Source organism: Eublepharis macularius, chromosome 4, assembly GCF_028583425.1.
Source record: "Eublepharis macularius isolate TG4126 chromosome 4, MPM_Emac_v1.0, whole genome shotgun sequence".
Taxonomy (NCBI): domain Eukaryota; kingdom Metazoa; phylum Chordata; class Lepidosauria; order Squamata; family Eublepharidae; genus Eublepharis; species Eublepharis macularius.
Genome location: NC_072793.1, coordinates 60,266,653 through 60,292,946, shown reverse-complemented (window position 1 = coordinate 60,292,946; position 26,294 = coordinate 60,266,653). Strand labels below are relative to the sequence as shown.

Here is a 26,294-nt window from a genome sequence, read left to right as displayed (position 1 = left end):
GCAGCTGGGGGGGGGAACAGCGAGCTGCGCAGAGGAGCGGCTGCTGCCCATCGTGTCTCCTCTGCTGACCCGACCCAGCCATGACCGGGACCATGGAGAGACTCAGCGGTAAGGAAATGACGGGGGCTGGGTTTCTATGGCTGCAGGTTGACCGGTGGCTTTGCTCAGGCTTACACAATGCGCCTGCCAGCCAGGGAAGATGCTGCGTCGAGGGAATGAGTGTCCTGCTCACGGCGGGTTGGGTGGCACCTGGCATGGACATACCACTTGTCCGGGCTGCGGGAAAGTTAGAGAAGGCGCAGTCCGCGAAGACCCTGACTCCTATATGGGGAGAAGGAACCTCGCTTTGAAAAAAAGAGCTTCTGTTAACTGCGTCTCGCTTGCTGCTGTTGCCCCCGCGCTTCTTAGCTGAGTCCTTCCCCAACCTGCTCAGCCTATTGTGCTCCATACCACCACCATCCCCGGCAGCACCTGAAAGGCTAGGCGTTTTGTGCTAGCAAAGCCCTTCGCGGATTAGAGTCGACAGCATCCGATGCAATTGGCAAGCCCTAGCCGCGCAGGATCACGCCCTGCGTTACCCGCGGCTTGGGACAGGCGTTCGCTGCTCTCTGCCGCTTCGCGCTGAGCGTTAGATCATTCAATGGGATCAGGCCGAGGACGAGTGCCACGCCCACGTGCGCTCGCATTCCCCGCACGTTCCGCGTGGGGAGTACCATTGTGTGCTCGAGCACAGGGAGGGGATACGAGATCGCTTGGACGAAAGCAATCCCAGAATTGTTCCTATTAAGTAATATTTTCCTGGCTTAAAACGTGGGTGGCCAAACGGAATTTTGATTGGAAAAGAAACGGATAGCTTGACTGCTAAATCTTAGGGGAGAGTCGATTGAGAAGCGCGTGGGATAAACCGCGTTTCCCCCATTCCCCTCTCCCTTTTAACGGGCGAAATGTTATATGTGCCCAGAATGATTGGGAAACTGCTTTGTTTTAATAGGGCTTTGTGTAACCTGGGGCATTGGGAGAAGGCACTCAGGTTGCCAAATGGCATTGGAACCTCCTTGGCTCCCTTTCTAGGTTCATATTTCTTCACTGATACTGACCCAATAGAGATGACCAAAGACCCAGTGTAGAAATGAACGTGAGCAGGTGGTGTTAACTGTCCCAAACGCCGTTGTGGGGTGGTTTATTGCTGGAATGAAACCATATTGGAATGTATCCAGCTCAGCCCCATGCCTGTCCCCCACACTCGGTAAATCTCGAGATTTTGATGGGCTTTATTCTCAAGTAAATGTATGTAGGATTTGTTACACTTATGTAGTGGTTATGGGTTTTTGGTTAAACATACGACACAACAGGAGAGCTCTCTAATGTTTAGGGGCTAATGTCAGGCAAGATTTGGCCCCTTTACAATCTTTTGCTCTGTTTTGTGTGGTGGGGGGAGATGTGTGTGTGACCATTCCTTATGTATAGTTACGTTAGAAGTCAGTGGGAACCTGTTCACGTGGCCAATGGATTCCTGAAAATGCCACGTGCACAGTGACCACCATGATAAATGGATCTTGTGCACAGTTTGGCTTTTTGCCATGTGTTGGGATGATTGTGTGAGTAGACCTTGCATAAAAAGTCAACGAAGCAGAGCTCCTCTGTTTTATTTCCCCTTTTGTTCATTTGATGTATTCCCCACTGTTTCTGGTCTGATTCTCAGTTCCAGTAACAGAAGGCAGAGTTCTGGCTCTTGGAGCACAGAGCTTTGGACAGGACCTTCCGTTGATCTGGAAGTGGCTTCTTAGGTGCTTTCAGAGGCCTTTGCATGCCCTCAGGCTTTTGTGTAAAGGCCTGTCTATATGGCGCTGGCATTTGAAACACAGCATATGTAGCGGCCACCGCGCCAGAAGTGGTTGTGAAATTTTGCTGTCCTATTGGCTCTTGTTTAGCTGTTAGCAGAGATTGCTTCAAAGAGAAATATGGCAGGAAAAGAGGCACAGTGAGAGACAAACATGCTTGTTCAAGTGGCAAGCTGCCATGCTTCCTTGCAGCTAAACTTATTGGTGAAAGCCCTTTAAACTTATTTGAAAGTGGTAATACTTTTTGACCATGGTTTCTCTTATAGTACCTTAGTTTGAACAGCAAGTATAATATAATGGACTTTTATTTAAAACCTTTTTTTCTTAAGTATTTGAAAACTCTGATACTCTGCGATGTTTTGTTAGACCACTTTAGGAGGAGTTTATACATGAGTCCATCTGTGGCAATTTCTTCTTTCCCTCCTGTCTGACAATAGAGTGGAAATTGATATATATATTGGGGTGTGTGTGTGTGTGTGAAATCTTAACTGTTCAGGTCTGAAAATGTTATGCATATCTCTGCTGCATACACATTCCAGCAACAGCCTAGGCAGCTAAGGCAGTCTCGTTGAGTTTCTTGCTTTGATTTGTGGCTATAAATAATTCTTTTACACACTTGCACGCCGCTGGCTTCTGCTGGAACTTGCACACTTCTTTGGCCTTGAGAGGCGAAGGAATATCAGTGCTGACTGATGTCAGAGTTCTTGGGAAAATAGGGAGAATAAAGGGGGGGTAGTGGTGGCCTTGGAGCCTATAAGTACTAAAACCTCATTTCATTGCAGAGCTTGTGCAGATAAATAATTCTCTTTTTTTCCTCCACCATCTAAAAGGATGGGTGGTGGTTCCTGAATGGATATTGTGATTGCTTTTCTTTCTCTACCATGTCCCCCATGTTGTAAGTTAGTGATCATTCAACCACTGACCATAGTTATAGTCAGAGCCCATATCTCGCTGCTTGGCTCACTTTCAAGTTTATTTTTACACCTGTCCTGAAGAAGGAAACATTTTTGATATTTCTTAATAAGAACAAATGAGGGAAGACCCCTATAAATTGCTTGAGTGTTTTGATCATTGGTTCTCTAGTAGAACACCTGTTGAGCCTTGAAAGCCAGTTCTGAAATATCATGAACCAGTCTTCAGATAAGCATGTATGTTTTATTACTGGTAATTAAAATTTTTGCATATAATTTTAAATAAAATGTCAGCTACTAAAATGAAGATATCAGTCATGTTACATTTGTGTTGACTGCTTCTATTACATACAGAAAAGTCAGAACCAGCCTTTGGAGAAGATCTCAGGATGGTTTTATGATAACTCTCTGAAGAACATAAGGTAGCCCAGATTTGAGGATTTCATTTGCAAATGTGACCAAACATGTCCTCTGTATTTTGACAGCTAGTAACTTTACTGAGGATCTCTGGTGACTTGGAAGCCTAGCTAGGAGACTCCGGAAGAATGGGATGGCACCATACTTTATTACCTCTGTTGTTTCTTGTGATGTGGATGGTTAACAGCTACAGGAACAGATGGTGTGATAGGAGCCACATCAGTACTGTTGGAATCAGTTTTGTTCACCTTTCTTCTTATCCCCCTAAACCTGGTTACTGTATGATTAAATCCAAAACTGGAAAAGAAGGAGAGAAATAAATTTGACAGCAAAATAAAGAGAGGGTAGGAAATGGTACATCAGTGGACAACATATCTTAGACAATCTTGTTTAAACTAATAGAAAAATCTGTACTTGGAAGAGCGTCATTAGGAGTTTTCTGTGACACTAGCACATTTCGGGGGGAAAGTTTAGAAGAAATTGCTGTTAGAACATGGCCTGCTGTGGGCTAACATGAAATTCTGCTGCCCTTTAAGGTTCTCTCTTTTTTTGTTTGAGACGATCATTAGCAAATGGAAAGTGCAATTGTACTCCCTATTACAGGGTTTTGACCTTCAGAGGGAGGAGGAAGGAAATCCTGCTACTTCCCTGCAATTGTATTATTCCCGTGCACCTTCTGAACCTGTCTCATAAATGCACATACACTACCTCAAATTCCCAATGAATAGAGGCTGCAGATCTAGAAATATGTTAGGCTTGCATTGCATTAACCATAATGTGGTCAACTTATCTGTAAGGCTCCATATTGGCTGCTCAGCTGGCCTTTGCCCCTGGGGATTTATCTGGCATTAAGCTTCAAACCACTTAACATCCATTATATTGCTTCTCTCTGACCACCGTCTCATCCTCTCTGACAATAGTACAGATACTTCCAGGAGTCAAAGAAAGATTTCTTACATTACCTGAACCCGCATAAGGTGTTGTTCAAAATTCAGACTTGAAGCAGATGTTACCATATGTGGGGGGAGTTATCCCCCTGGATTGGAGCTTTGCTCCCATCAAAACTGTTAACTTGTGCTCCTTTCTGTCCAGTTGCATGTCAGTTGATGTAGGTGTGAATCAGTGTGACAGAAGGAGCTAAGCTTTGGAACCTTAGGTAAGAGTTGTGCTTGAAATTCATCCATTAAGCTGACTAATCTCTACTATCCAAGCATCCTGGCTCTGATTTCCAGTCTTTTTAGCAGGACAGTTTAACTCTATTTAGAATCCCCTTATCCCTTTCCTATATACGTCAATGCATATCCTCTTGTTCCTAAATAAACTTCATTTTTGTTTTGTCCTCAAGTAATTCAGGGTTCTGCCACCCATAAAACCACCTGCCACTTGGAAACCATATGTTAACTTCAGAAGGACACAGAGAGGTAAAGCCCACAGATTTTGAATAGTTTTGGTGGCCAGTAGTTTATTTGTGGTCACTCTTGACAGTCCTACATCCCAGACTCAGCAGCCCGTCACTGCAAGCAGTATGCAGCTCATATGTGAGAGAAGCTTTATGTCTAACTGTAACTTTGTAAAACATAGGTTACTGTTCCACACATTCACCACATTGGTATATTTGTTCTATAAGTGCAAGACAAAGGATGAACAAACAGCTTCACACATAGGTATGTTTCTGTCTGCACACTACTTATTCATCTGTTTAATCTAGATCCTGCCTTTTTGGACATAAAGAGGGTACCCAGGGAACCTTCCCTCCAAGACTCAGACATGATTATCTTCAGCAAGGCTGCTATATCACATGTCTTCCAATCATATCCTGCTTTCTGTCAGGCCCTTAGCATTAGAGTTTGTGTGTACTGTTTTGTTTTTTAAAGAATAATACATGCATTTGCAAGAGTCGTGTTTTTTTGTTTTTTTTTACCCAAGAGCATTGGGAACCCTTTAATTATTTCTCTTGTGCTCTCTTGTTGTGATCACTTTATGCAGGCTCCCAGCATAAATGTGACCCTATCTTGCCACAGAAGAAGGGTGCCATTGCACTGGGTGGGAGGAATCCTGAATCATTCTTGACTTGCTGCCTAAAATCCGCTGTGGGAATTCCACCCTCTTCTAAAATGCAGCCAAATTGAAGGGTGTGTTGTGAAACAGGGAGGGAAGGGGATCCAATCACCCCCAGCTGTTAGCAAGAACAGCAAAAGGCTCTCCCCCACATTGCTGCAATTCTTTTTCTTGCAAACAGAGCCACTGAAAAAGGAGAATAAACACAGTGTCAGCTATTCCTGATGCAAAGCAAAGGTAGCAGAGTCCTTTATATCCATGTTCATCAACTCTTTGGGGGCTTAGAGGTGTGCATCAAGGTGCTAACATGGGTAGTGTGGAAACAGGTGAGTGTTTAAACAGATGCTAAATTCATCAATCTTTTTCCTTCCATCTTTTTGGATGAGCCATACCATAGACAGTTATGTCTCACCAATTTATGATTTCTTGAAACTTTGAGAGCTTCCTTTTCCTTCTGACTCTGATATGACATTTCAGCAAAAAACAAAATTCAAAGCATTTGTATTCAGTGTCTTCTATAATAATTCTAATGCTGTATCTGAACTTGCCGATCTCTGTAGGTCTGTAGATGCATATCTGACCTATGCAATCTGCATGACAGTCTTTTTTGATCCTCCTTTGACCCCCCCCCCCCTTCCTTCTGCATTCTTCCAGTGATGATCGAACTATAGAGCAGGCACCACAGGGTAAGGCACACAGAGTGTAACTTAGTGATTCTGAGCTGTGTCACGCCTATGTGAGTGAATACAGCTTTCCTTTGAGTCTGATATGTGAAGCAGGATCAAATAAAATGTGGAAATAAGTGTAGATGCTGATCAGGATCTGAAGACAAGATTTATACATGTGGGAGAGGGCTTAAGAGTAGCTAGAATATTGCTTTTTGATAATACTGAACCCGTTCCCATCGCCAAAGAGGCAAGTCGCAAACTTCCAGTGGCTTGTTTCATCCTGGGTAAGGTAACTGAACGAGCGGTGGCTGAGCAACTGCAGGTATTCCTGAGGACTCCTCTGTCCTGGATCCATTTCAGTCTGGCTTCTGCCCTGGCCAGGGGACAGAGATGGCAGAGCCAGCATTGGTCACCCTCACAGATGATATTCATCGGCATCTGGATCGAGGTGGGTTGGCGCTGCTGGTCTTACTGGATTGTACAGCAGTGTTTGACATGGTCGATTATGATCTTTTGACCCACCACCACCTTGCCAATGTGGGGATATGTGGGACTGCCTTACAGTTGGTATGTGGTGTCCCCCAGGGAGTGATTTTCTCCCCAGTATTATTTGACGTCTATATGTGACCCCTTGCCCAGTTGGCCTGAAGTTTTGGACTGGGTTGTGATCAGTATGCTGGTGACACCCAGTTGTATCTGATGATGGACAGATGGCCGGATGTTGCCATAGAGGTCTTAGCTAGTGCTTTGGATGCTGTGACTGTGTGGCTTAAACAGAGTCATTTGAAATGGAACCCTATGAAGACAGAGGTCCTGCATCTGGGCCACAGACTGAGGAGTTTGGGAATTTGGCTCCCAGCCCTTGATAGGGTGTCATTAGTGCCCATGCCAACAGTGAGGAGTCTTGAGTGTGAGTCTGGATGCTTCCTTATCAATGGGGGCCCAGATCATAGCATCTGCATTTTTCTGTCTTCGTCAGGTCTGGCAGTTTGCCCTCTATCTCTCTGCCTGTGACCTAGCAACCGTGATCCACGCAATGGTCTCCTCCAGACTGGATTATTGTAACTCACTCTACGCAGGGCTGCCATAGAGATTGATCTGGAAACTGCAACTGGTCCACAATGCAGCGTTGGATGCCCTTGTGGGGACTCCAACTAGGGCACAGATAAAACCTGTACTATGCCAGCTGTGTTGGTTCCCTGTCTTGATTCTAACTTTTAAATCCCTTCGTGAACTGGGACCAACATATCTGCAGGACCATCTCTCACCATACGATCCCTGGACTGCGTTCAGCAGACCAACACCTGCTGGTGATTCACACCCCCAAGGATGTTCACCTGGGCTTGACCAGGGCTAGAGCCTTTTTGGCTCTGGCACCAGCCTGGTGGAACACTCTCCCCATAGAGACTCGGGCCCTGTGGGCCTTGTTACAGTTCCACCGGGCCTGTAAAACAGATGTTCTGCCAGGTCTACAGTGATGACTGAGGCACGGGCTAACTTTCCTGCTGGCCTCCTTGCTGTGGTTTGACTCCTTCGCTCCTGTTGGTTGGATCTTGGCAGCTCTTCCTGTCTAACCCACAGTGACTGAGGGTAATTATTAGATTGTAGGCTGACTGCCATATCTTGGAGGAATTTTTTATATTTTGTAATTTTTTATATTTTATACTAGCTTTTATGATGTATTTATGGTGTTGTTCTATGTGCTTATGTATTTATATTCTTGTATTTATGTGATTGAGATGTTGTGACCCACCCTGAGCCTGCTTGTGAGGAGGGCAGGCTAGAAATTTAATCAAGCAATCAATATTACAAACAGCTAGAGTGAAACCATGAAGTGAAGTTACAGCTGGGTCTCCTCTGTTCCCATATTGAGACTGCTGTTGAGAAGTTCCTGGTTCCCCAGTATGTTATACTATATGCTAGAGACTGTGTATTTGGTTTAAGGATTCTTCTGATCTGCAAATTGCAGCTTCTAGAATGAATACATATTCTGGTGGACTGTCCAGTGGAGGCAGAACATCTTGTTTAGCTTATGTTGACATAAATAAAGCACCGGATAAATGAATAGCTATAATAGTCCCTTCAAGCAAGCAAACATATATATTTAATGGAATTTGCACATATATTAGCTGGTGACATGCCCACATAAAGCCCCAAAGAAGTGATGCTGAATGATGAGGTGCACTGCTAAAGATATATATATATTTCTCTTTATTAGCCTTGAAATGTTGTGCTCTTCCCTTTAATGACTTGGAGCCTGACTGTGTAAGTTGTTTCATCAGAACCATTATTCATATAACTGAAGCAGAAGGGCTGTTGCAAACTACACTTTCTGAGCCAGAGACTCAATCCATTACAGATGGCATTACCATCTCTTTATCTAGTCTGGCTTCTCCTATATTAGGAGCACCAAGACTCTGTTAAGTTGCTGCTACTCCTCCAGTCTACTTGCTCTGTAGCTGAAGCCCAGTCATAGAAGACAAAGTGTGAGCAAGGAGAGCAAGCAGTGCTTTGGTGGTCTGTCATACAGGATAGAAACTTCAGTCACACCATTTCTTGGATACTCAGTCAGTTTCCATCCAGGGAAGAATCGTGTAAAGTTATTCACAGATCTTCACGCAAGTTTCCTGGGCTGCTGCTTGTTGGAGCTTACAGATCCTTCTCTCCAGCAAAGGAAAGGCTGTGCTATAGGAAGCTTAGTCACAAGCTGTGACCTTGATGCTGCACCTGATTCTCCAGCAGTGCTTGGCAATGGGCGGAAAAGGAAGGGCTGGGCTGGGCTGGGCTAAAAAAAACTCTTGTCCTGTTCTCAAATGAACTGGAAAGTATCCATTAAGGAGTACCTTATGGATTCCAATGCTCCTTTTTTTCCTCACCACCATATGGCAATGCAGTAGAAAGTCTCCAGTTTCTTACTATACAGCTGTCATTGCCATAGAGGTTTCTATGCTATATGAAGCTGATCACATTACATATGACACAGCATCGCCAAGATGTAAATCTAGTGCAGCCCACATTTATTTTCCAAGTTGCTATGACAAACGGACTGTGCGGGACTTGTCTCTAAGGGACATTTTGCAACTGGTTGTATGGAGCAAAGAGGAAGAAGACTTTGTTTTTTTTTTAATTTTTAAAATTGTTTTATAGTATACACACAGCAACAAACACCACACAAAAAATTAAACAAAACACAATCATCTGATAATCTCCTATCTAATCAATAGTTAATACCATCATATTATGTAATTGTTACACAACACACACAAAAGGAAAAGATAAAGAAGAGTGAGTGGGGAGCTTCCATCCAACTGGCTATAACATAAAATCATTAAATCCATTTCTGAATGATAATATCCTCTAATATAATTATTCAATACTGTAATCAAATTTTCAAATAAGGGTTTCCCTCCAAATAAAGAACATTTCTAAAAGAGCTATCGTCTGGAAATTCCATTAAATAAATCATGAAACTATTCCAAATTATCTTGAAATCATCTTTCTTTTTTCTCCCTTGAATTAATTTAATTTTATTTGTTAATTTTTCAAGTGTTGCTATATTTCTTAACTCAGTGTGCCACCTGTCCAAGGAAATCTCTTTAGCTTTTTTCCAGCACTGAGCAATAAGTATCCTAGCTGAGACTAAAAGAAAATTAAGAAGTGTCTTTTGTTTACATTGGGAGTTTTCATTGGTAAATAAATTGAGCAGAGCTAATTCAACAGTAGGTTTTAATTGTTGTTATTTAAACAATATCTGTAAATATTGATTTCCAAAAATTTGCATAAATAGAACCACCATATGTGTAAAAACATGCCTAATTCACTGCAACCTCTCCAGCAATTTTTATTCTCTGTTTTCATTAAGTGAGGTATCTTAACTGGGATCAAATATCACCTTTTAGGCACCTTTAGTGCATGTTCTTGTAAACATCCTGAAATTGATTTATAGGGAAATTTGTTGAAATATTTGTTTCCAATCCTTGTTTTTAAATTTAATATTCTGGGCCGTTTCCAGATGGCTTACCTGCACCCCCAACATCGCTCCACGTTGCAGGGAAAACACGAAATACCGCGTTTTCTCACGCGAGTTTTACGCGACATTGCGCAAAACTCGCGTGAGAAAACGCGATATTAATCGTTTGCACCAGAATTTCTCCCTTATTTAATAATATCCTATGTATTTAAGTAATTTTGCTATATTTTGAATTCTTAGAATTCAGAGAGCCAGTTTGGCGTAGTTGTTAAGAGTGGCAGGACTCTAATCTGGAGAACCAGGTTTGATTGCCCACTCCTCCACATGAAGCCAGCTGGGTGACTTTGGGTCAGTCACAGCTTACAGGAGCTCTTTCAGCTCCCCCCACCCTCACAGAGTGATTGTTGTGGGGATAATAACATACTTTGTAAACTGCTCTGAGTGGGTGTTAAGCTGTCCCGAATGGTGGTATATAAATCAAATGTTGTTGTTGTTGTTAATGATCTGTTTAATTGAACTTTAACTTCCTTCTTTTGGAGAAAACTTAAAATTTGATGCTTTAGCAGCCATTTTGTCCTGGAATAATTTCTTCAGTCCAGAACTGACTACTATTAATTAACAGCATCATATTTGCATTTCTTAAGGTTATTTGATTGAGAAAAGATCCACCACTCCGCCCCCTGCCACCACTCACCTGGCTGGCAGGGGGGAAAGTCAGAGGGAAAGGCCTACTGGGCGTGCTCTCAGGGCAGTGTGACAACATCACTTCTGGGAAGTGATGTCATTATGCCACTCCCATGCTTTGCAGCAGGCCGATTTAGACCGCAAATAGCAGCACTCCCGGCCCCTGTAGAATGATGTCACTTACTGGAAGTGATGCCATCATGCCACCCCGGGAGCATGCGTGTGCAAAGATATCTTAAAAGGTGAGTGCCAGGTCCCCTCCTTCCTCCCGGAGGGTAAGGGAACCTGGCAACCCTATGATCAGTTGGTTTTTAGTATAAAGTGTTTTTTATGTTTCCATCATTTATTGTACATCTAGACATTGATGTCTAGAAAATGTATTTCTTGTGTGGATTGATTTATGGTCAGGTTGATGATGGGGCAGAAGTCGCTGAAAGCCTGATGAAATTTCTCCAGTGCTTCTTTCCCATGTTCTAAATATCGTCAATGAATCTCAAGTACAAGAGGAGTGTTAACGGGTGGGAGATGAGGAAGTGCTGTTCCAAGTCAGCCATTAAAATGTTGTCATATTGTGGTGCTATGAAGGTACCCGTGGCTGTGCCGTTGATCTGAAGAAATAAATCATTACCAAATCTGAAGTAGTGGCGGTGAGTAAGGAGAAACTGGAAGAACTTGGTAGGAAGGTCAGCTGTGGTGTTGTTGGAGAGGGTGTTCTTAATGGCTTGTATTCCATCATTGTGGGTGATGCTGATGTATAGAGATTCAACATCCATGATGGCCAAAATAGTGTCATCTGGAAGATTATCAATAGGTGGTGTTTTTCTTAGAAAGCCTATGGTGTTGCGTCCATAACCGGGGGCATTGATGGCATAGTGTCTGAGAATGGAGTCCATGTATCCAGATGGTGCCTGTGCCAGTGACCATAGGATGTCCTGGGTTGCTGAGCTTGTGCATTTGGGGCAGAAGATAGAAAGTGCCTGGTCAAGATTCCTGTGGTGTCACCAAATATGTTTGTTTTTGTATAGATGTGGGTAATTCTTTTATAATCCTGTTTAGTTGGGTTTTTTTATATTCCTGAGTGGGGTTTGAGGATAGTTGTTTGTAAAAGTAGTAGTGGACAGCTGATGGTGTGGTCTTTTATTTGTTTTCTGAAGGGGTTGCCATGAGTTTGGTTGCAATTGTTGGCACGTTTGTCAAGTTCAGGGTGTAAACCATATTTTTAAATCCAGAGAGGTAATCCTGTGAGTCTTTTTTTAAACCAAAACCAACAGGAGGAATCTTCTGGCATTAGGTAACTCTTGCCTTCTAAATCTGTTATTGGATTATTAATTGCTTGGAAGGGGCATGGTTTGTTTGGGAAGCAGAATACAAACAAATGAAAAGTCTTCTTCCAGGGCCGTTTTCACACTACTAACCTGCTTCCATAACGTTGTGAAACATCGCGCAAAAAACACGGAAGATAGTGTCTTCTCATGAGAGTTTTGCGTGACATTGCGAGAGTTTTGTGCGACATCGCACAAAACTCTCGTGAGAAGACGCTATCTTCCGCGTTTTTTGTGCGACATTTCACAACATTACGGAAGCAGGTTAGTAGTGTGAAAACGGCCCAGGTGTGTGTTCCAAATAACTTGGGGTTTGTGACCTACATTAGGTTAACTTGCATGTATTGACTTAGTTTGCATGAGTCTTTCTGGTCTTTCTCATCACGGAGAGGGCCGGTGACTAATGTAGGACATTGATGCCCTTCCTCATGACCAATAGATATCAGCACTAGGATATCTGCTGATATCCCTCTCTGCCTTTGGAGATCTCACCTGATATTGGCCAAATGCTTTCAAGCATATCTTCAAAACCATATGGACTAGAAGCTTCCCTTGTTTAAATTAATGCGTAGGCAAGATTACAAGTTCTGTGGCTCTAAGAAACTCTGGTTTTTTGCACTAATGTAAAATATTATTTATTTATTTATTTATTGACATTCTTTATAGTCTGCCTTTCTCACTGAAACCTGGGGCAGATTACATAATGTAACTCAATACGATCAACAGCTGAGACATTCAGTAAACGATAAAACAGGGTTATCAGATCATTTCTTTGAACCATTTCCTTACAGCGCAGCCCTATTATCTGTGTATGAGAGCCCTCCTGGATATGTAATAATCCTGTACATTGGAGTATGTGCATAAATTGAGGCAATTGAAAAAGGACTTGGCTGCAGCTGACCACTTTAACCAGATATGTTACTGCTGTCTCTTCTCCTTCTGCCTGGGGTTGCCACAAAGAGTTCTGCTTTCTGTAACCCTTGAAGCCTCCTCAAATTCCCTGTGATTCATCTTCCTTCTAAAATTTTATTGTAAACATTTTCTTGGGTATGTTTGCTGTTTTGCTTAGACATTTCTTTCAGTGGTGTAATTAATACAAACTGCTGCCCACACTCAGCCTGTAATCTTACGCACACTTACTGGTGAGCAAATATGATTTGCTTCTGAGTAAACATGCATAGGATTGGACTCTTAAACTTTTAGCCTTGCCTTTGCTTCAGGGAAAGATCTGGACTTAAAAAGACTTGCTGTTAGCTTCCCACATTTAATGCAGTTCCAAAATATAGAGGTGATATTCAGGATCTGATGCAACCAAAGAGCCACAGGATGGGTCTGCTAAAACTCACAGGTATTTGCTTAGTTCTGTCTTTTCATTTGAATTGGGTAGCATTTCAGGTACCCACCAGACAACAACATTCTAAGAAAAAATAGCCTGCAATCAAGTTATCTGAATGAGTTGGGTGGAACTCTTCATTTGAATGCTCTGAGGAAGCATCAACCGAAGCAGGATTTCCTGGTATTACATCCGAGTTCTTGCAGTTCCTGTAGTGGAAAGATGCGTCACTCTGGAGACTTTCCTTCTCTTGGGAGCTATTGATATGGTCTCAATGAACCCTCAGTGAAGGTGTGGTTCTGTAGTTCTATAGTGTGGTTCTGTGATTGTCCCAGGGCCAAACAATCCAGTGTTTGCATAACTGTTGCTTCTGGACTATGAAAGCTGGGGGTAGCAACATACTGTGTTGGTGGGCCACAGCAAGAATCACAGAGGCCCAGAATGCTGATTGTGCCAATTGTTGGCATAATATTTTGTTGCAGTCGTAGCTGTCCCAAAATTTCATAGCTATATTATTAGTCAGGTTACAAGTGGGGTGCAGAAGAGAAACCCAATATTTTTGTTCATACCAACGGCAACAGGAATCTGATTTCTTGGCATGTTGCCTAGAATGGTTCACTGCCTGTTGATTAAGCTCCTCTAGACCCAAAGTAGGCACCATAGCTGCATCACAGCAATCAAATCCTTAGATCTGCATATAAAGAGCACGTCACAAATCAACATATGCAAGTTTCTATGGACATAGAAGTTGCAAATACTATATCTGCCTTAGCTTCTCCCTCTCTGTCCTGGGGAATCATGATACTGATCTGTGGGCCTTTCTTTCCATCAGCAGAGGATCTCGAAGTCCCTTTGAGATTATGACTTTAGGTTTTAATCTGGTTGTGCTTGTCTGATGTTGTTCGTCTGTCGATATAAATGCCCGTCCTGTCTGTTGGCTGCAGCTTCCCGGACGTCCTTTGAAGCTTCTTTTTGTCTGCGGGTTTTATTCATAAGCTATTTACACTGTACCATTTCCCAAAATCAACGCCAGTCCGGGAAAGGGAGAGTGCCCCAGAGCAGGAAATGTGGTTCCCTTGGGCTGGGGGAAGTTGTAATGGTGGGGGAGGGGGCATGAAAACAACACCAAGGACAAGAAGACATTTCTCCCCTATCATGGGCCTGTCCCTTTGCATGGATTTCTCTTTCAACTCTGTGCCATTGCGCAACTCTGGTCCCAGTTTGCGTGGTCTTTTATCTTTATGATCATCTTGTATCTGTTGGTAGGGCCTGGCTCCAAGGCCCTGCAAACCTGCTGCTTTCTCCACTCCACAGTGATTGTTTTTAAGAGACCAGGACCAGAGTTTTGCTTTAAGAAGTAAGTTTATTCTAGGTTGTGAGTAATATTAAACATATTCTCCTTTTGGTCTTAAAGTTTGTTTTTATACATTACTCAGCAGATCTGGCTGTTTCTTTAAAAGGACATGTTGGCCTTCTTTTCTTCCAGACCCCTGTTCCTCCCCTCCCTTCATTGTACAAAATGTCATGGCATATGCAAGAAGAGTCTTCTAAAATATACACATAGATTCCTACCTGGATTAATTACTCTGGTGAGTGTTCCCTGACATCAATAGTTACTCAGAATAGTACACTATGCATATAACTGGTTAACGTTTGACTTCAAACCAGCTGTACTCCTTCCATGGACTGTCGATTGGAATGAAGCCTGTGATTCAGTTAGGGTTGCCAACCGTTGATTTCGGACATTTCTAGTCTGTGGATAAAGCCAGGGTGCGGGAGGCCAGGATGTGTCACAGGGCAGTACTGGGTTACCATATTCCAGATCTCCAAAACTAGGTGGCCTAATTTACATCTTATTCAAATTGCTTGTTAACTTACGCAACTAAAATGCATGACTTGTTGCATTCTGTACCATTTGTTTTGTGTTTATTCCTAACAACTACCACAGAAAGCTGGGGAAGGATCAAAGGAAGCCTGGCCATTGGCTCATGCCAGAATTCACTAATGCTTTCTTTTCACAAAGCAGCAACACTTGTTAAGGAGTAATGAAGCAAGCATGGCAGTCATTTCTGAGACATCCCACTTTAGCTTAAACAATGGAAAGCTGGAGCAGACACATGCAGGGAAAGTGGCTGCGAGAGCAACCCTTGCATCCTGAGGACCAAACTACACAGGTCACCAATGCCATTTGAAAAAGCAGTAGTAGTTCTTTAGAAATTGCCATGGGAATCTGATCTGGATTGTGCACGTGGTGGCCACAGGAGTTCTTATTTCTCCACCCCCATTGCCTTTTCAGGTGCCAAAACAGCTTCCTCAGCACTGTTTCAGCACCTGAAACGGTAGGGGACAAGAGCTCCTAAGGCTGCCACATTGCACATGCTATCTGGATTAGATCCCCGCAGCAATTTTTAAAGAACTGCAACTGCTTTTAAAGTTGTGCCCTATGGCCACTGTCACTTGTAATTTGGTCCTAAGTAGCTGCACAATTCATTCTCTTTTCCTGTGTTGCTAGCCTCTCCATCTTGACTCAGAGTGATGTCAGTGTGAAATCCTCCTCTCCTGAGTCCTTCCTGATCTAAGAACCGTAATCTGTAGTACTTTCAATGTAAATGTGCTCCTTAAATTGCATGATGTCAGTCAGTGGGATTTGTAAGTCATGTGATAGAAGAGGCATATCTCACCTTGACAGAACTTCTGCATGGGATTGAAGTTCTAACTGTATGCTATATCATCCACACATCCTGTACAGGCCTGCTGCAAGCACTTTCAACCAGTCCTTGTGAGTTCTGTGTTTGGAACTCAAATTTCCAGGTGTACTGCTGGGAATTGATTTCCATGCATGGAACTTGCAAGGTGCATCTGATAAAAAGGCCTTCTGGCAGACCAAGAAATGATGTATGAAGTCCTGCGTGAACTTCCGGTTTGGTGCTTTTAAATGGGAAGGTCTCATGTAGAAAAGTTTCTATCCTAAAAGAAGGTGTGATGTAGCATAGGAATTTCCAGCACTGCTATAGTGGAACTGTTGTGGGTTGTACTGCAGGCAGGCTAGGGGTGTGTGGTGGAACTGGTATGAATGCACTAGGATCAGGCAGAACATGAGAATGCAACCAGTCCCTTCAAAAAGGCCTGTGGAAGTGATGAGTGTGTGTTCCCTGCAGAGGTCTGCCTAGGGGTAAATAGTGTGTGGGAAGGGAGATGAATGCCAGGATCCTGGACTAGTTAGTGGCAAGTGGTAGTAGCAACACTGCCTCAGTTGCTATCAGTCACTTGTACTATGGGGCTGTGGAGAAAGAAGGAATGTAGGAATGTACTTGTTAAATCAGCTTGCATTCTGTAGGCATTGATACATTCCTTGCTGCCCGCTACCTCCTCAGATTGGTGGATGTATTAGAAAGAGAATCTCATAATCTGTACCTGGTCCCATTTCATACTTTGAGCGGAACTACAAGTGACAAAAGGCACAGGTTGGACACTTGCCAGCTTCCCTCAAGTTTTGATGGGAAATGCAGGCAGCTTGGCGGAATGTTGGACAAGTGACAGTTGAAAAGACCATTGGACAGCAGTCAGAGAGCCATGCTGCAAGACTAGGATGCCTACATTTCCCATCAAAACTTGAGGGAAGCTGACAAGTGTCCAATCTGTGCCTTTTGTCACTTGTAGTTCCGCTCTTTCACTCCTGGCTACCAAAGCAAAACCCAGAAGTGGGTACACTGCGTCACCTTTGTTCCTTAGCTTACTTTATACAAGAGAAAGAAAAAAAGTCTTGATCTCAGTTGTGTATGTTAACTAATTTTAAATAGATTAACGTTGTACAAGGGGGGAAGTCTGTACTGGTGGTGGTGTGTGTGTGTGTGCGTGTGTGTAAGCTTCCAACTTACCACCACTCCCAATGAACATAAAAGGACCCCAAAATGGGTTACAGCTAGTTAACTGATTAAATGATGGCAGCAGAAAAAGATCAGCATTGGGGGCTTAGTATGATTGGGCATTTACTGAGGCCTACGGCCCAGCAGATGGTCCACAGGTGATTTGATGTTGGTCTAATTTAGCATCTTGAGGTGATGAAGCATGCAGTGTGCAAGAGAACTGCACGCTTTGCTATGTCCTCTAGATACTCCTCCCATCGGGAAATGAAAGGCCATCCCAGAGGTCCCTGCAATGACATGGCAAGGAAGGCTGACCCTAGCAGACCTAACAGCCACGATATACCCTGATATCGCCACTATCAGGGAGTAGTCCATAGACGGCTTGTGCAAGCATGCCATTCTGACCTCCAAGAACAACAAGGCTGCCATTATTAATGAAACACAACTCCCTCGAAGGGGACAGAAATGGAGTACAGATCTGTGGACTCAGTGGTGCAAATGGATGATGCAGTCCCCTACCCTGTGGAGTTCCTCAACGTGCTCAACCCTCCAGGCTCAACGTGCTCAACCCTCCAGGATCACCCAGCAGCCTGGTGATCCTAGCACCTGAGGGGGAAACCACCAATGTGGTCTACAAAGAGGTCCTTCAGTAGAAAAAAAAAGCTGTACATATTTTTCACTTTATTTATTGCACTACAATCTTTTCTGTTTAAAATCTCTTCGATAAATGTTACATTTCAAAATTCACTTCATCAGTTTTCGGCATCAACATACTTTGCTTTATTCAGACACTTTTGTGAAGCTTGGGTACTATGCTATTATACTACAAAACCAACTCATCCCCCCCCCCCCAACCAAAAAATGTTAAATTCCCATAAATATTATAACTGGATTTAAAGTAGTAAAATACTGTAGCGAAGCATGGGCATCAAGCTAGTATATATAAAAAACAATAAAAGCAATTCAGCAAAACACAAATACAGGAAGGAGGGTTATTGAGGAAGGAATGCCAAATAAAAAAGAAAAGTATTTACCCATTGATAGAAGACAGCGATAAAGAGGGGCAAATTAATCTCCTTGGAGAGGGAACTCCATAATTTTGGTGCTACAACTCTGAAGATCCATTCTCAGTTTGTCACCCATCTAACCTCTGATAGTCGAGGCACCTGAAGCAGAGCCTTCAGGGATGCCTGTACTGGTCAGATAGGTTCATGTGAGACAACGCAGTCCTTAAGGTCTGCTGGCCCCAAGCTATATAGGGCTTTAGAATTGTCATCCAGTTGCTCAGACTCAGGGCTGCCAGGTGGTCCCTGGCAACCAGTGGTGGGAGACTGCAGGCATTGGGGAGATCCTTACCTTCGCGTGTGCAGCAGCATGCACACTCTGGTGACATAATGACATTACTTCCAGTAGTGACATTGTCATATTGCTGCCACACTGGAACTTCTCTGGCATTTGGACAAGAACTCTTTAGTGACTATGTCAGTCCCCCATTTCTTCCACTGCAAGCCAGCTGAGCAGTGGTGGTAGGGTTTCTAGGTGCCCACCAGTGGCAGGCAAACTCAGAGCAGTTTGCCCCTGGGTTATGATAACTTCTGGAAGAGACTCCTCTGCCCAGTGCCGGTTACTCCCACAGAGTTCTGAAGGCTGGGCAGGTGAATGAGCGGGGGTGGAGAGGTGGAAGTGGTACAGGAGGCCTCCTGGCTCTGCTGCCAGCTCATGCTGCCAGCTCATGCACACGCCACCCGTTTCTCCCCCATGCACAAAAATACCGGTAGTTTATATGTCCAGTATTTTAACCCATTTCTGCCAGACAGTCAAAAAAAAAAACCTGGACTATCTGCGGGGGAAAATTGGACACCAGGCAGCCCTAGGGGGCAGAGTGAACTACAGTTTTTAGTCTGAGCAGGGCCGGCGCGTCCATTGATACAATGGGGGCAGCCGCCTTGAGCACTGAACTTAGAAGGAGGCACTGTTTCCGCTCACCTCTCCACCCGTTCGCCGCTGCTGTCCGCCTCGGCTCAGTTCCTGGCGAGCTGGGTGCCCCAGCAGTGCGGTAGTGAGCGGGGAGACAAGCAAGGAAATGGGCCGCATCCCCGCTTGCCTCTCCACCCCTTCATCGCTGCCGCCCACCTCAGGCAAGGGGGACACTCTTGTCTGATGGTGTCACAAGTGACATCATTGCGCAGGGCTGGAGTGTGCGCGTGCTTTGCACATGCGCACAGAGCAGGTCTCTCGCCTCAGGTGCCAGAAACGCTGGCACAGGCCCTGAGTCTGAGTATAGAGGGAAAGTATTCATTCAATCCTAGTCAAGCAGTCTGTGTGGAGCCTGAGAGAATCCATGTCTACGTGGATGAGAGAGTTGTTTTGTGAGTGGAGAGCTGTGTGGAAAATTCATCTTTGTGACTGGTTCTGGAACCTATTCTGAAATCGGGAGGGTAAGGAACCTGCCTCTTCCACAGCAGAGCTTGGGGGAAGGTTGTACTCCTCTGATGAGGGCTCAGCTTCCCACAATACCAGTGCGGTCCATGACACGCCTGCAGCATGGCACTCCCTCTCCGCACCTTTTCAAGTGCCAAAATAACTTCTAAATGGTGGTGGTGTTCTTGTGCTGGCCACAAGGATGCCATCATATATAGCTTGGCCCCAATCCAGAATGCAGAAAATCTTTGTCTGTTTTGGAAAACTAAAGGATTGAGTGGTATCTTTAAGCCTCTTTTTAAATTTTGCTGCTACTTAACTAGTAGCTTTAGTTTAACTGCACAAGAGCTCACTTTCTGTTTTAGAGCCTGGGCTTAGCCAACAACTCAATATTCAGAATATTACTTCTGCAGTTATAATGCTGCTTCTATCTGGCTCCAGCACACACATCTCACAAGATCTGGACACCCTATATTGATACAGGTCATAGATACAGGTAAACAAGTTTTCATAAGTTATCTTCAGCGTGATTTAAAATTTAGCTTCATTTCCCCCCTCATAGTAATGGAGTCGCTGCTAGGATTGGCCAGACCCCCTGAATCTCTGGGCTTCAGTAGGACTGCCAATCCCCCGCTCCCAGCCACCCTCCCCCACCATCACTCACCTGACTGGAGGGGGAAAAGGCACAGGAATGGGCCTCCCGGGCACGCTCCCAGCATGGCGCAATGTCACTCCAGGAGTGATGTCATCGCTCAGGCCCTAGGAGTGTTCCCGGGCTTCACACCAGGCTGATTCAACCCGCTTGGGGGCCCAGACCAGCCAGGTGCAAAGCCTGGGAGCACTCCCAGGGCCTGCGCGATAACATCACTCCCAGATGTGATGTCATCACACTGCACCAGGAGCGTGTTTTGTTTCCTACAGGAAAGTGCCTCTCCCCCCTCCAGCCAGGAAGGTAAGGGGACCTGGCAGCCCTAGGCTTCAGTAATGTATACCCTGATCACCGATTGCTTGGACCCTGTTTAGAGTAATTGCCCATTTCCTGAGAGAAGAAACACTAGAAGGGATGATGCCTTCATCTTTTGTGCTCCTTCTGACACCATAGGGGCTGAGAGAAATGAGACAGTCTATCCAGGTACAGGGGTCCAAGGGGTATCTCCCGCCTGCCGTTTCAAGTGCTGCTTACAGCCACTCAAACCCCTAGCAGGCCTCCTGGAAGAATAGCCCTTACCCCTCCTGTTAAGACTCACCAGTCTGTGGGTTCTTTTCCAACCTGGGGGACTCTGCACACACTTGGTCAGACACTCACAGACACAAGGCTTACATAAAGGGTGTTTATCACTTCAGAAGAATGTATGCAAGTAGCAGGAAACACTCTACTAAGGCACAAGCAAAAGGCATTTAAAACAATAAAAGCTTGTCTATATTAACTATAGCTGACTAACATTTCTCTGAGGAAAACTTGAGGCTTAGGCCGTCGTCACACGGGCATCTCTTCCGTTAAATTTACAGCATATAGCATCTTATCCGTTATCGGCACAGTAACGTTTCTTTGGGTCACCTAACGGCTCTTTGCACCACCAGCTGTCCACACCGAAGCACTCTGTTCTGTTCTCTCTAACCGTGCAGAAGCAGCTCCCCCCCCCCTTTTTTAAATTATTCTGGCGTTTAATTCCGCTATAACGGAATAACAGCATATAAACATTCCGTTAGAGCAAAACATTACGACCTTTTTGTTTTTCCAACTTTGAAATTATATAAATAGCCCTTTGCCCGCAGAAAACTCCCTGTCTGGCGTGATCCCCATCGCTGAAGACTCTGCCATGGTGATTGAGTCATTTTTACTTCAGCAGAAAGTTTGCATTGTGTTATGTCGTTATGGTGTTATAAGGACATAATAAAATTAAAAAAAGGGGAGTCGCAGGAAGAAATGGATTCTGGGATTGAAGGGAGGGCATAGGACGCTGCGAGGCGAAATACATCGATGTGAGGCATTCACACTGAGGCACAAAATAGCGCGACTATCAAGCACAAAGCAGAAGAGAGAAAATCGCTACAATGTTGGAATAAGGTGGGTGTTTGCCGGGAAATAGCGCCATTTTAACGCTAAATAAAAGCCCGTGTGACGACGGCCTTATAGTCATTAACATACTCCTTAAACTATATCAGGCAGGTCTGGTCGTCAGGCCTGGCATAGAGCAAAATATCTCCCTCATCTGCTGGAAAAGTAGTCTCGAGCAATCTCTCGGCTGAGAGGAGCCAACCTCCCCCTCTCAGATTCCTAGCCAATCAGAGGTGCGTGCAATCCGCGTTGCTCGGTGGGAACTGGGATAAGACTCCCTTGTTTCTCAAGGCCCCCTCTCTCGGCAACAGCTTGCAGGTGCAGTTATTTAGCTGAGCCAGACGTTCTGCTCCCAGGAAGTTAAGCTAGAACTGGGCCTGTGGAAACTTAGAAGCCTGAACCAATACAGGCAATGGACTTAAAGGGGCTCTGCTAGACACAGTCTTGATCCCACCCCTTAGTGCTTTTCAACATCTACAAGGAGAAGTTCTCTGGAGATTTCGAGCCTGCTGGGGATTTTCACTGTCTTGGTGGATTTGGAGCACACTCTTGTTTCTCCTTTTCAGACAAGTCAAGTAAGAGGAAATGTTCTGAACAGGATGCAGTAATAGGCTAACCTACAAATGACGAATGACGCAGGTTAGACACTTGTCAGCTTTCCTCAAGTTTTGATGGGAAATGTAGGCAGCTTGGCAGAATGTTGGACAAGTGGCAGTTGAAAAGTCCATTGGACAGCAGTCGGAGAGCCAAGCTGCAAGACCAGGACACCTACATTTCCCATCAAAACTTGAGGGAAGCTGACAAGTGTCCAACCTGTGTCATTCGTCACTTGTAGCTTGGCCCTGAGGAACAGTGAATGGATTTCAGTGCTTGTGAATCAACTGCTAAGAAAGTCAGGAATAAGTTGAGTGTGCGGAGAAGCCCCACGTCAGACAAGTATACCTAGTTCAGAAGCACCCAGGCAGTTAGTACTCCTAACAGCTAGAAAAATTTTCAGTTCTGTTTGCTTGTTCTTTTCTTGGTTTAGCAGACCACAGAATGTTTCAGAGATTCTTTTCAACCACCCAGTAATATTTTCCTTCCCTGGTGCTCCCTCATTATTACAGTTCAAGGCTCCTATCATAGAAGCAACGGTTAAAAACCATTAAACAATTGATGATAAGCAGCTCCCACTGGTGTCCAGCTGAGTGGCTTGATGGAGTGAATCTAATCTGTTTTGAATACGTTTGGACTACTAGAGGGGGGGAGCATGTGCTTAAATGTTCTGTTAAGTAAACACATGGACACCTTGTGTGTTGGATTTTGTGAAGGTTCTTTTATGTGGTATCTTCTGTTCATTAGAATAATCATATGTAAAAGGTTACAGAACCCTCAGTGGGGAGGATATGGACCAGATTATCTTGTGGCTCTTTTCCAGGTATGTTCAAATGTAACTGTATTCATCAAGAGTGTCTGAAGGTCTTTATGTTCACTTTTCTCCTTTTCTGCTTTGTAAAAATGTTTGCTTGAACACAGCAGCCAATCACTTACCTTTGTGTGTCTCCACTGTCAAAGCTTAGACCAAATTCACACATGGAATTCAAAGACCCCCCTCTCTCCTGCTGCTGTGCATGTGGAAAAAGTAGACACTTTTAAATGTGCTTGTGTCAGGTTTCTAAATTAATGGCAATGCATGAAGGCTGATTTGCAATTGCATTCCATCATGAGCCTGCTTTGCAATGATATGTAAAATCAGCCTTAGAGCTTCTCTTAGCAGGGTTGATTTGTGTGCATATAAAATGCACACTAATGACTGCAAGTGTGGTGTAGTGAGCAGGCCAACACTGAAACTTGAGTTGGAATCCCTGCTCCACCAGAAAGTTCACTCAGTGATCTTAAGCTAGTCATTATCACTTGGCCCACCTCTCACTGTTGCTGTGAGAACAAAAGGAGGATGCTGCCCTGAGCTCTTTGCAAGAAAGGTGGGATAAAAATAAATTATAGTAATCAGCTTCAGTAAAAATAACATTAACCACATAAAAATAACATTAACCATATAAAAATAACATTAACCACAACAGCGTATTCTGTTGTTTATCTTTGACTAGATAATATAGTTGTCCTAATGCCTTGATGTTATTTTCATATTATAACAAGCACATCATTCCACAAAATGCAAAAGAGAACGTTCAGGGCAACATTCTTATAATGAAATTAGAACAGTCCATAAGGACACCTTCTATGAGAATAAGTCTCTCGTCCTCTGCAATGATTATTGTTGGTATCATCTATTGGTATTCTCTCAGCTCCTTCTGCATTATCTTACAATAATCCCTCATTCTGCATTGCTCACACGATACCTTGCCTTAAACAGTTGGCTGTCCTCTCTGTTGTTTTCATTGCTGGTGAATTTTGTATTCTTCAATGGATAACTTATGCTGTATGATTACATTTTTGACTCTTTTTGTTTACTCTGTAATCTGCCTCGACTCTCCATGAGAAAGGCAGGCTATAAAAAAGCTAAATAAAATTCTATTCTATTTTTGCTTTCATATACAGCCATTTATCAGGGACAACTCCTACCTTCTATTACCTGTCCCAGGCAAGACACCATCCCTGCTCTGTCTTTTGGGAACACACATTGAAATGTTTATATAAAATCTTGCCCTCCCTACTACTCCCACCACCATTCAGTTGTGGCCTTTAAAAGTTATGGAGAATTGGGGAAGACACATGCTAAGTCTACGCACATGTATATAAAGTGCATCATTCTCCATTACTCCCACCAACACACAACAGTGTTTTTTTCCTTTAAAGTGCTGGTACTCTTGATGTTCTCCTCTCTCAGCCCAAGTTCCAAATGCTCAAAAGGCACTGGTAGTGCTATGTAAAGAAGTGCATACACCCCCTAAATAAAAACCTGCCCCCACTTTCCTGAATTTCCTAGCTATATATCATTGCTGGATGTGTTTGAGGTGCATCTGTTCTCCAACCAGCTGCTTTATGAGATTAAACTTTCCATTTAAACTTCCTAAATCTTTTTTTTAAAGTATGTTTATTGGAATTCCCTGCTTCATAGGCCAGTATAGGATCAACTGCTGTCACAGAGTAACTGAATAGAGAGTAGACGAGAAGTTGTTTCAGCAGTGATGGGGAGTGGGAGACAGTCCCTGATGCAAAAACAGGGATGTTGCAAGCATGCAAGAGTGTCTCTGTTTTCGCCTATGAAATGTTAGGAGTATGTACTTTGGGAATGAGGCACCAGATTGTATCCGATTCTAAAAACATTAAGCTCCATTGGGTTAAACATGTTTTCTTCTGCCAGACTTTAACAGATCAGTTTGCTTGTCTGCTTAGGTCAGGAGCCTTTTACCCTAGCTGATTTTCATTAACACCTCTCCTGCAAGTGCTTTAAGTGACCGAAATGGTTTCATGGAGTTCTGGCCACAAGATTGACACCCCCTGGAGTTCCGTAACAGCCAAGGAAATACTTAAAGCACCCCTGACTACTCTACTTTGAGGCTACCTCCCCATTTCCTTAGAGATAGTCTCACTTCCACCAGCTTTGAAATCTGATCTGTTGGCTTTGCGTTTGTTCTGAGCAATTGAACCAAATACGCTACTAAACATTTGTCTTTATTAATGTTTCCTAAACAATGGAGTTGGCAGAGAAGTGCTGCTTTATATCTCACAATCACAGTTTGTGCATGCCACATTGCAAGACCTTGGCTCCTTTCCAGGCTGCTTAAGCAAACCTGAATTGGTAGACCAAATCAGAGCTCTTTGCACTTTTGCCAGTAAGAAATGTGTAGAATGGAATCTACACACTGAGCAGAATAACAAAGGCCTAAATGGACTCAAGCCTTACTGCAGGACATTTGGGAAATAGGATCTTCAAGAATGCAAATAAAAGCATACCTAGCCTGGTTTTCTTGGCCTTACTTTCATCATCACCATGATGTGTCAAACAGAGTGGCTTCGCAGGGATGAACTTCATTCTTTTGAGTTTTCAAAAATTGGCAGATTAGGGGAAGCAGCTGTACATAAGGACTGTAGTGGTCTATAGAATTATATTGCCAGCTGGAAGTGTAGTAACTTTTCATAAAATCTAGCAATCTTACTTTCCTTGCTTGCTGCGCAAATTGGTCCATATAATCAGCTTGATGGCCCTTTTTAGAGAAGTGCAAATATAGGAAGACATAAGTAGAGAATACCAAGAACCCCCAGTTCAAATCCCAGCTGGTGATAGTCATGATGTAATCTGGACAGAATCCCAGTAATAGCTGAGATATGAAGCACTGTGGCATGACTGGAAAGAGCAACAAGCCCTGAAGTGAAGATGCTCCAGGAAGCTGTGATAGTGTGGGCTCACATCCCCTCCTGCAACCAAGTCCTTTTAGGTAGTGGCCATGGCTCAGTGATAGAACATCAGTTATATGCAGATGGTCCTAGTGTTACCCAAATAGGAAGTCTCCTTAATTTGTTGGGAGAATTAATATTAAAGGAGACATAGCGAGAGGAGGATCACTAGGAATTTCCACCTATGTATACCGGGATTGCTCCCTTAGAGAACTCTCAAACAGGCAGATGTTCTAGGAAATAGGAAAGCAGTTTCAAGGGATGGATGATAATTACCAGTCTCAAAGAGAAGGAGGAGGTCTGTGGAGCAGCAGCAGAATGGCCACCATTTCACAGAGAGAAGAAACCCAAGCAGATTAGGGGTGTGTGGACAGGTACTAAGATGCACACACACGGAGCACATGGC

At 43.8% G+C, this 26,294-nt stretch overlaps 1 protein-coding gene across 1 annotated transcript in view; it reads left to right on the top strand.

Annotated features, from left to right (window-relative positions):
- AFAP1L1 (actin filament associated protein 1 like 1) overlaps nt 1-26,294 on the top strand; it is an 89,305-nt gene continuing 63,011 nt past the window's right edge. The window contains exon 1 of the mRNA XM_054978428.1: nt 1-108. Within this exon, the coding sequence (XP_054834403.1) occupies nt 81-108 (28 nt within the window). The 5' untranslated portion in view covers nt 1-80. The remainder of the gene's footprint in view (nt 109-26,294) is intronic.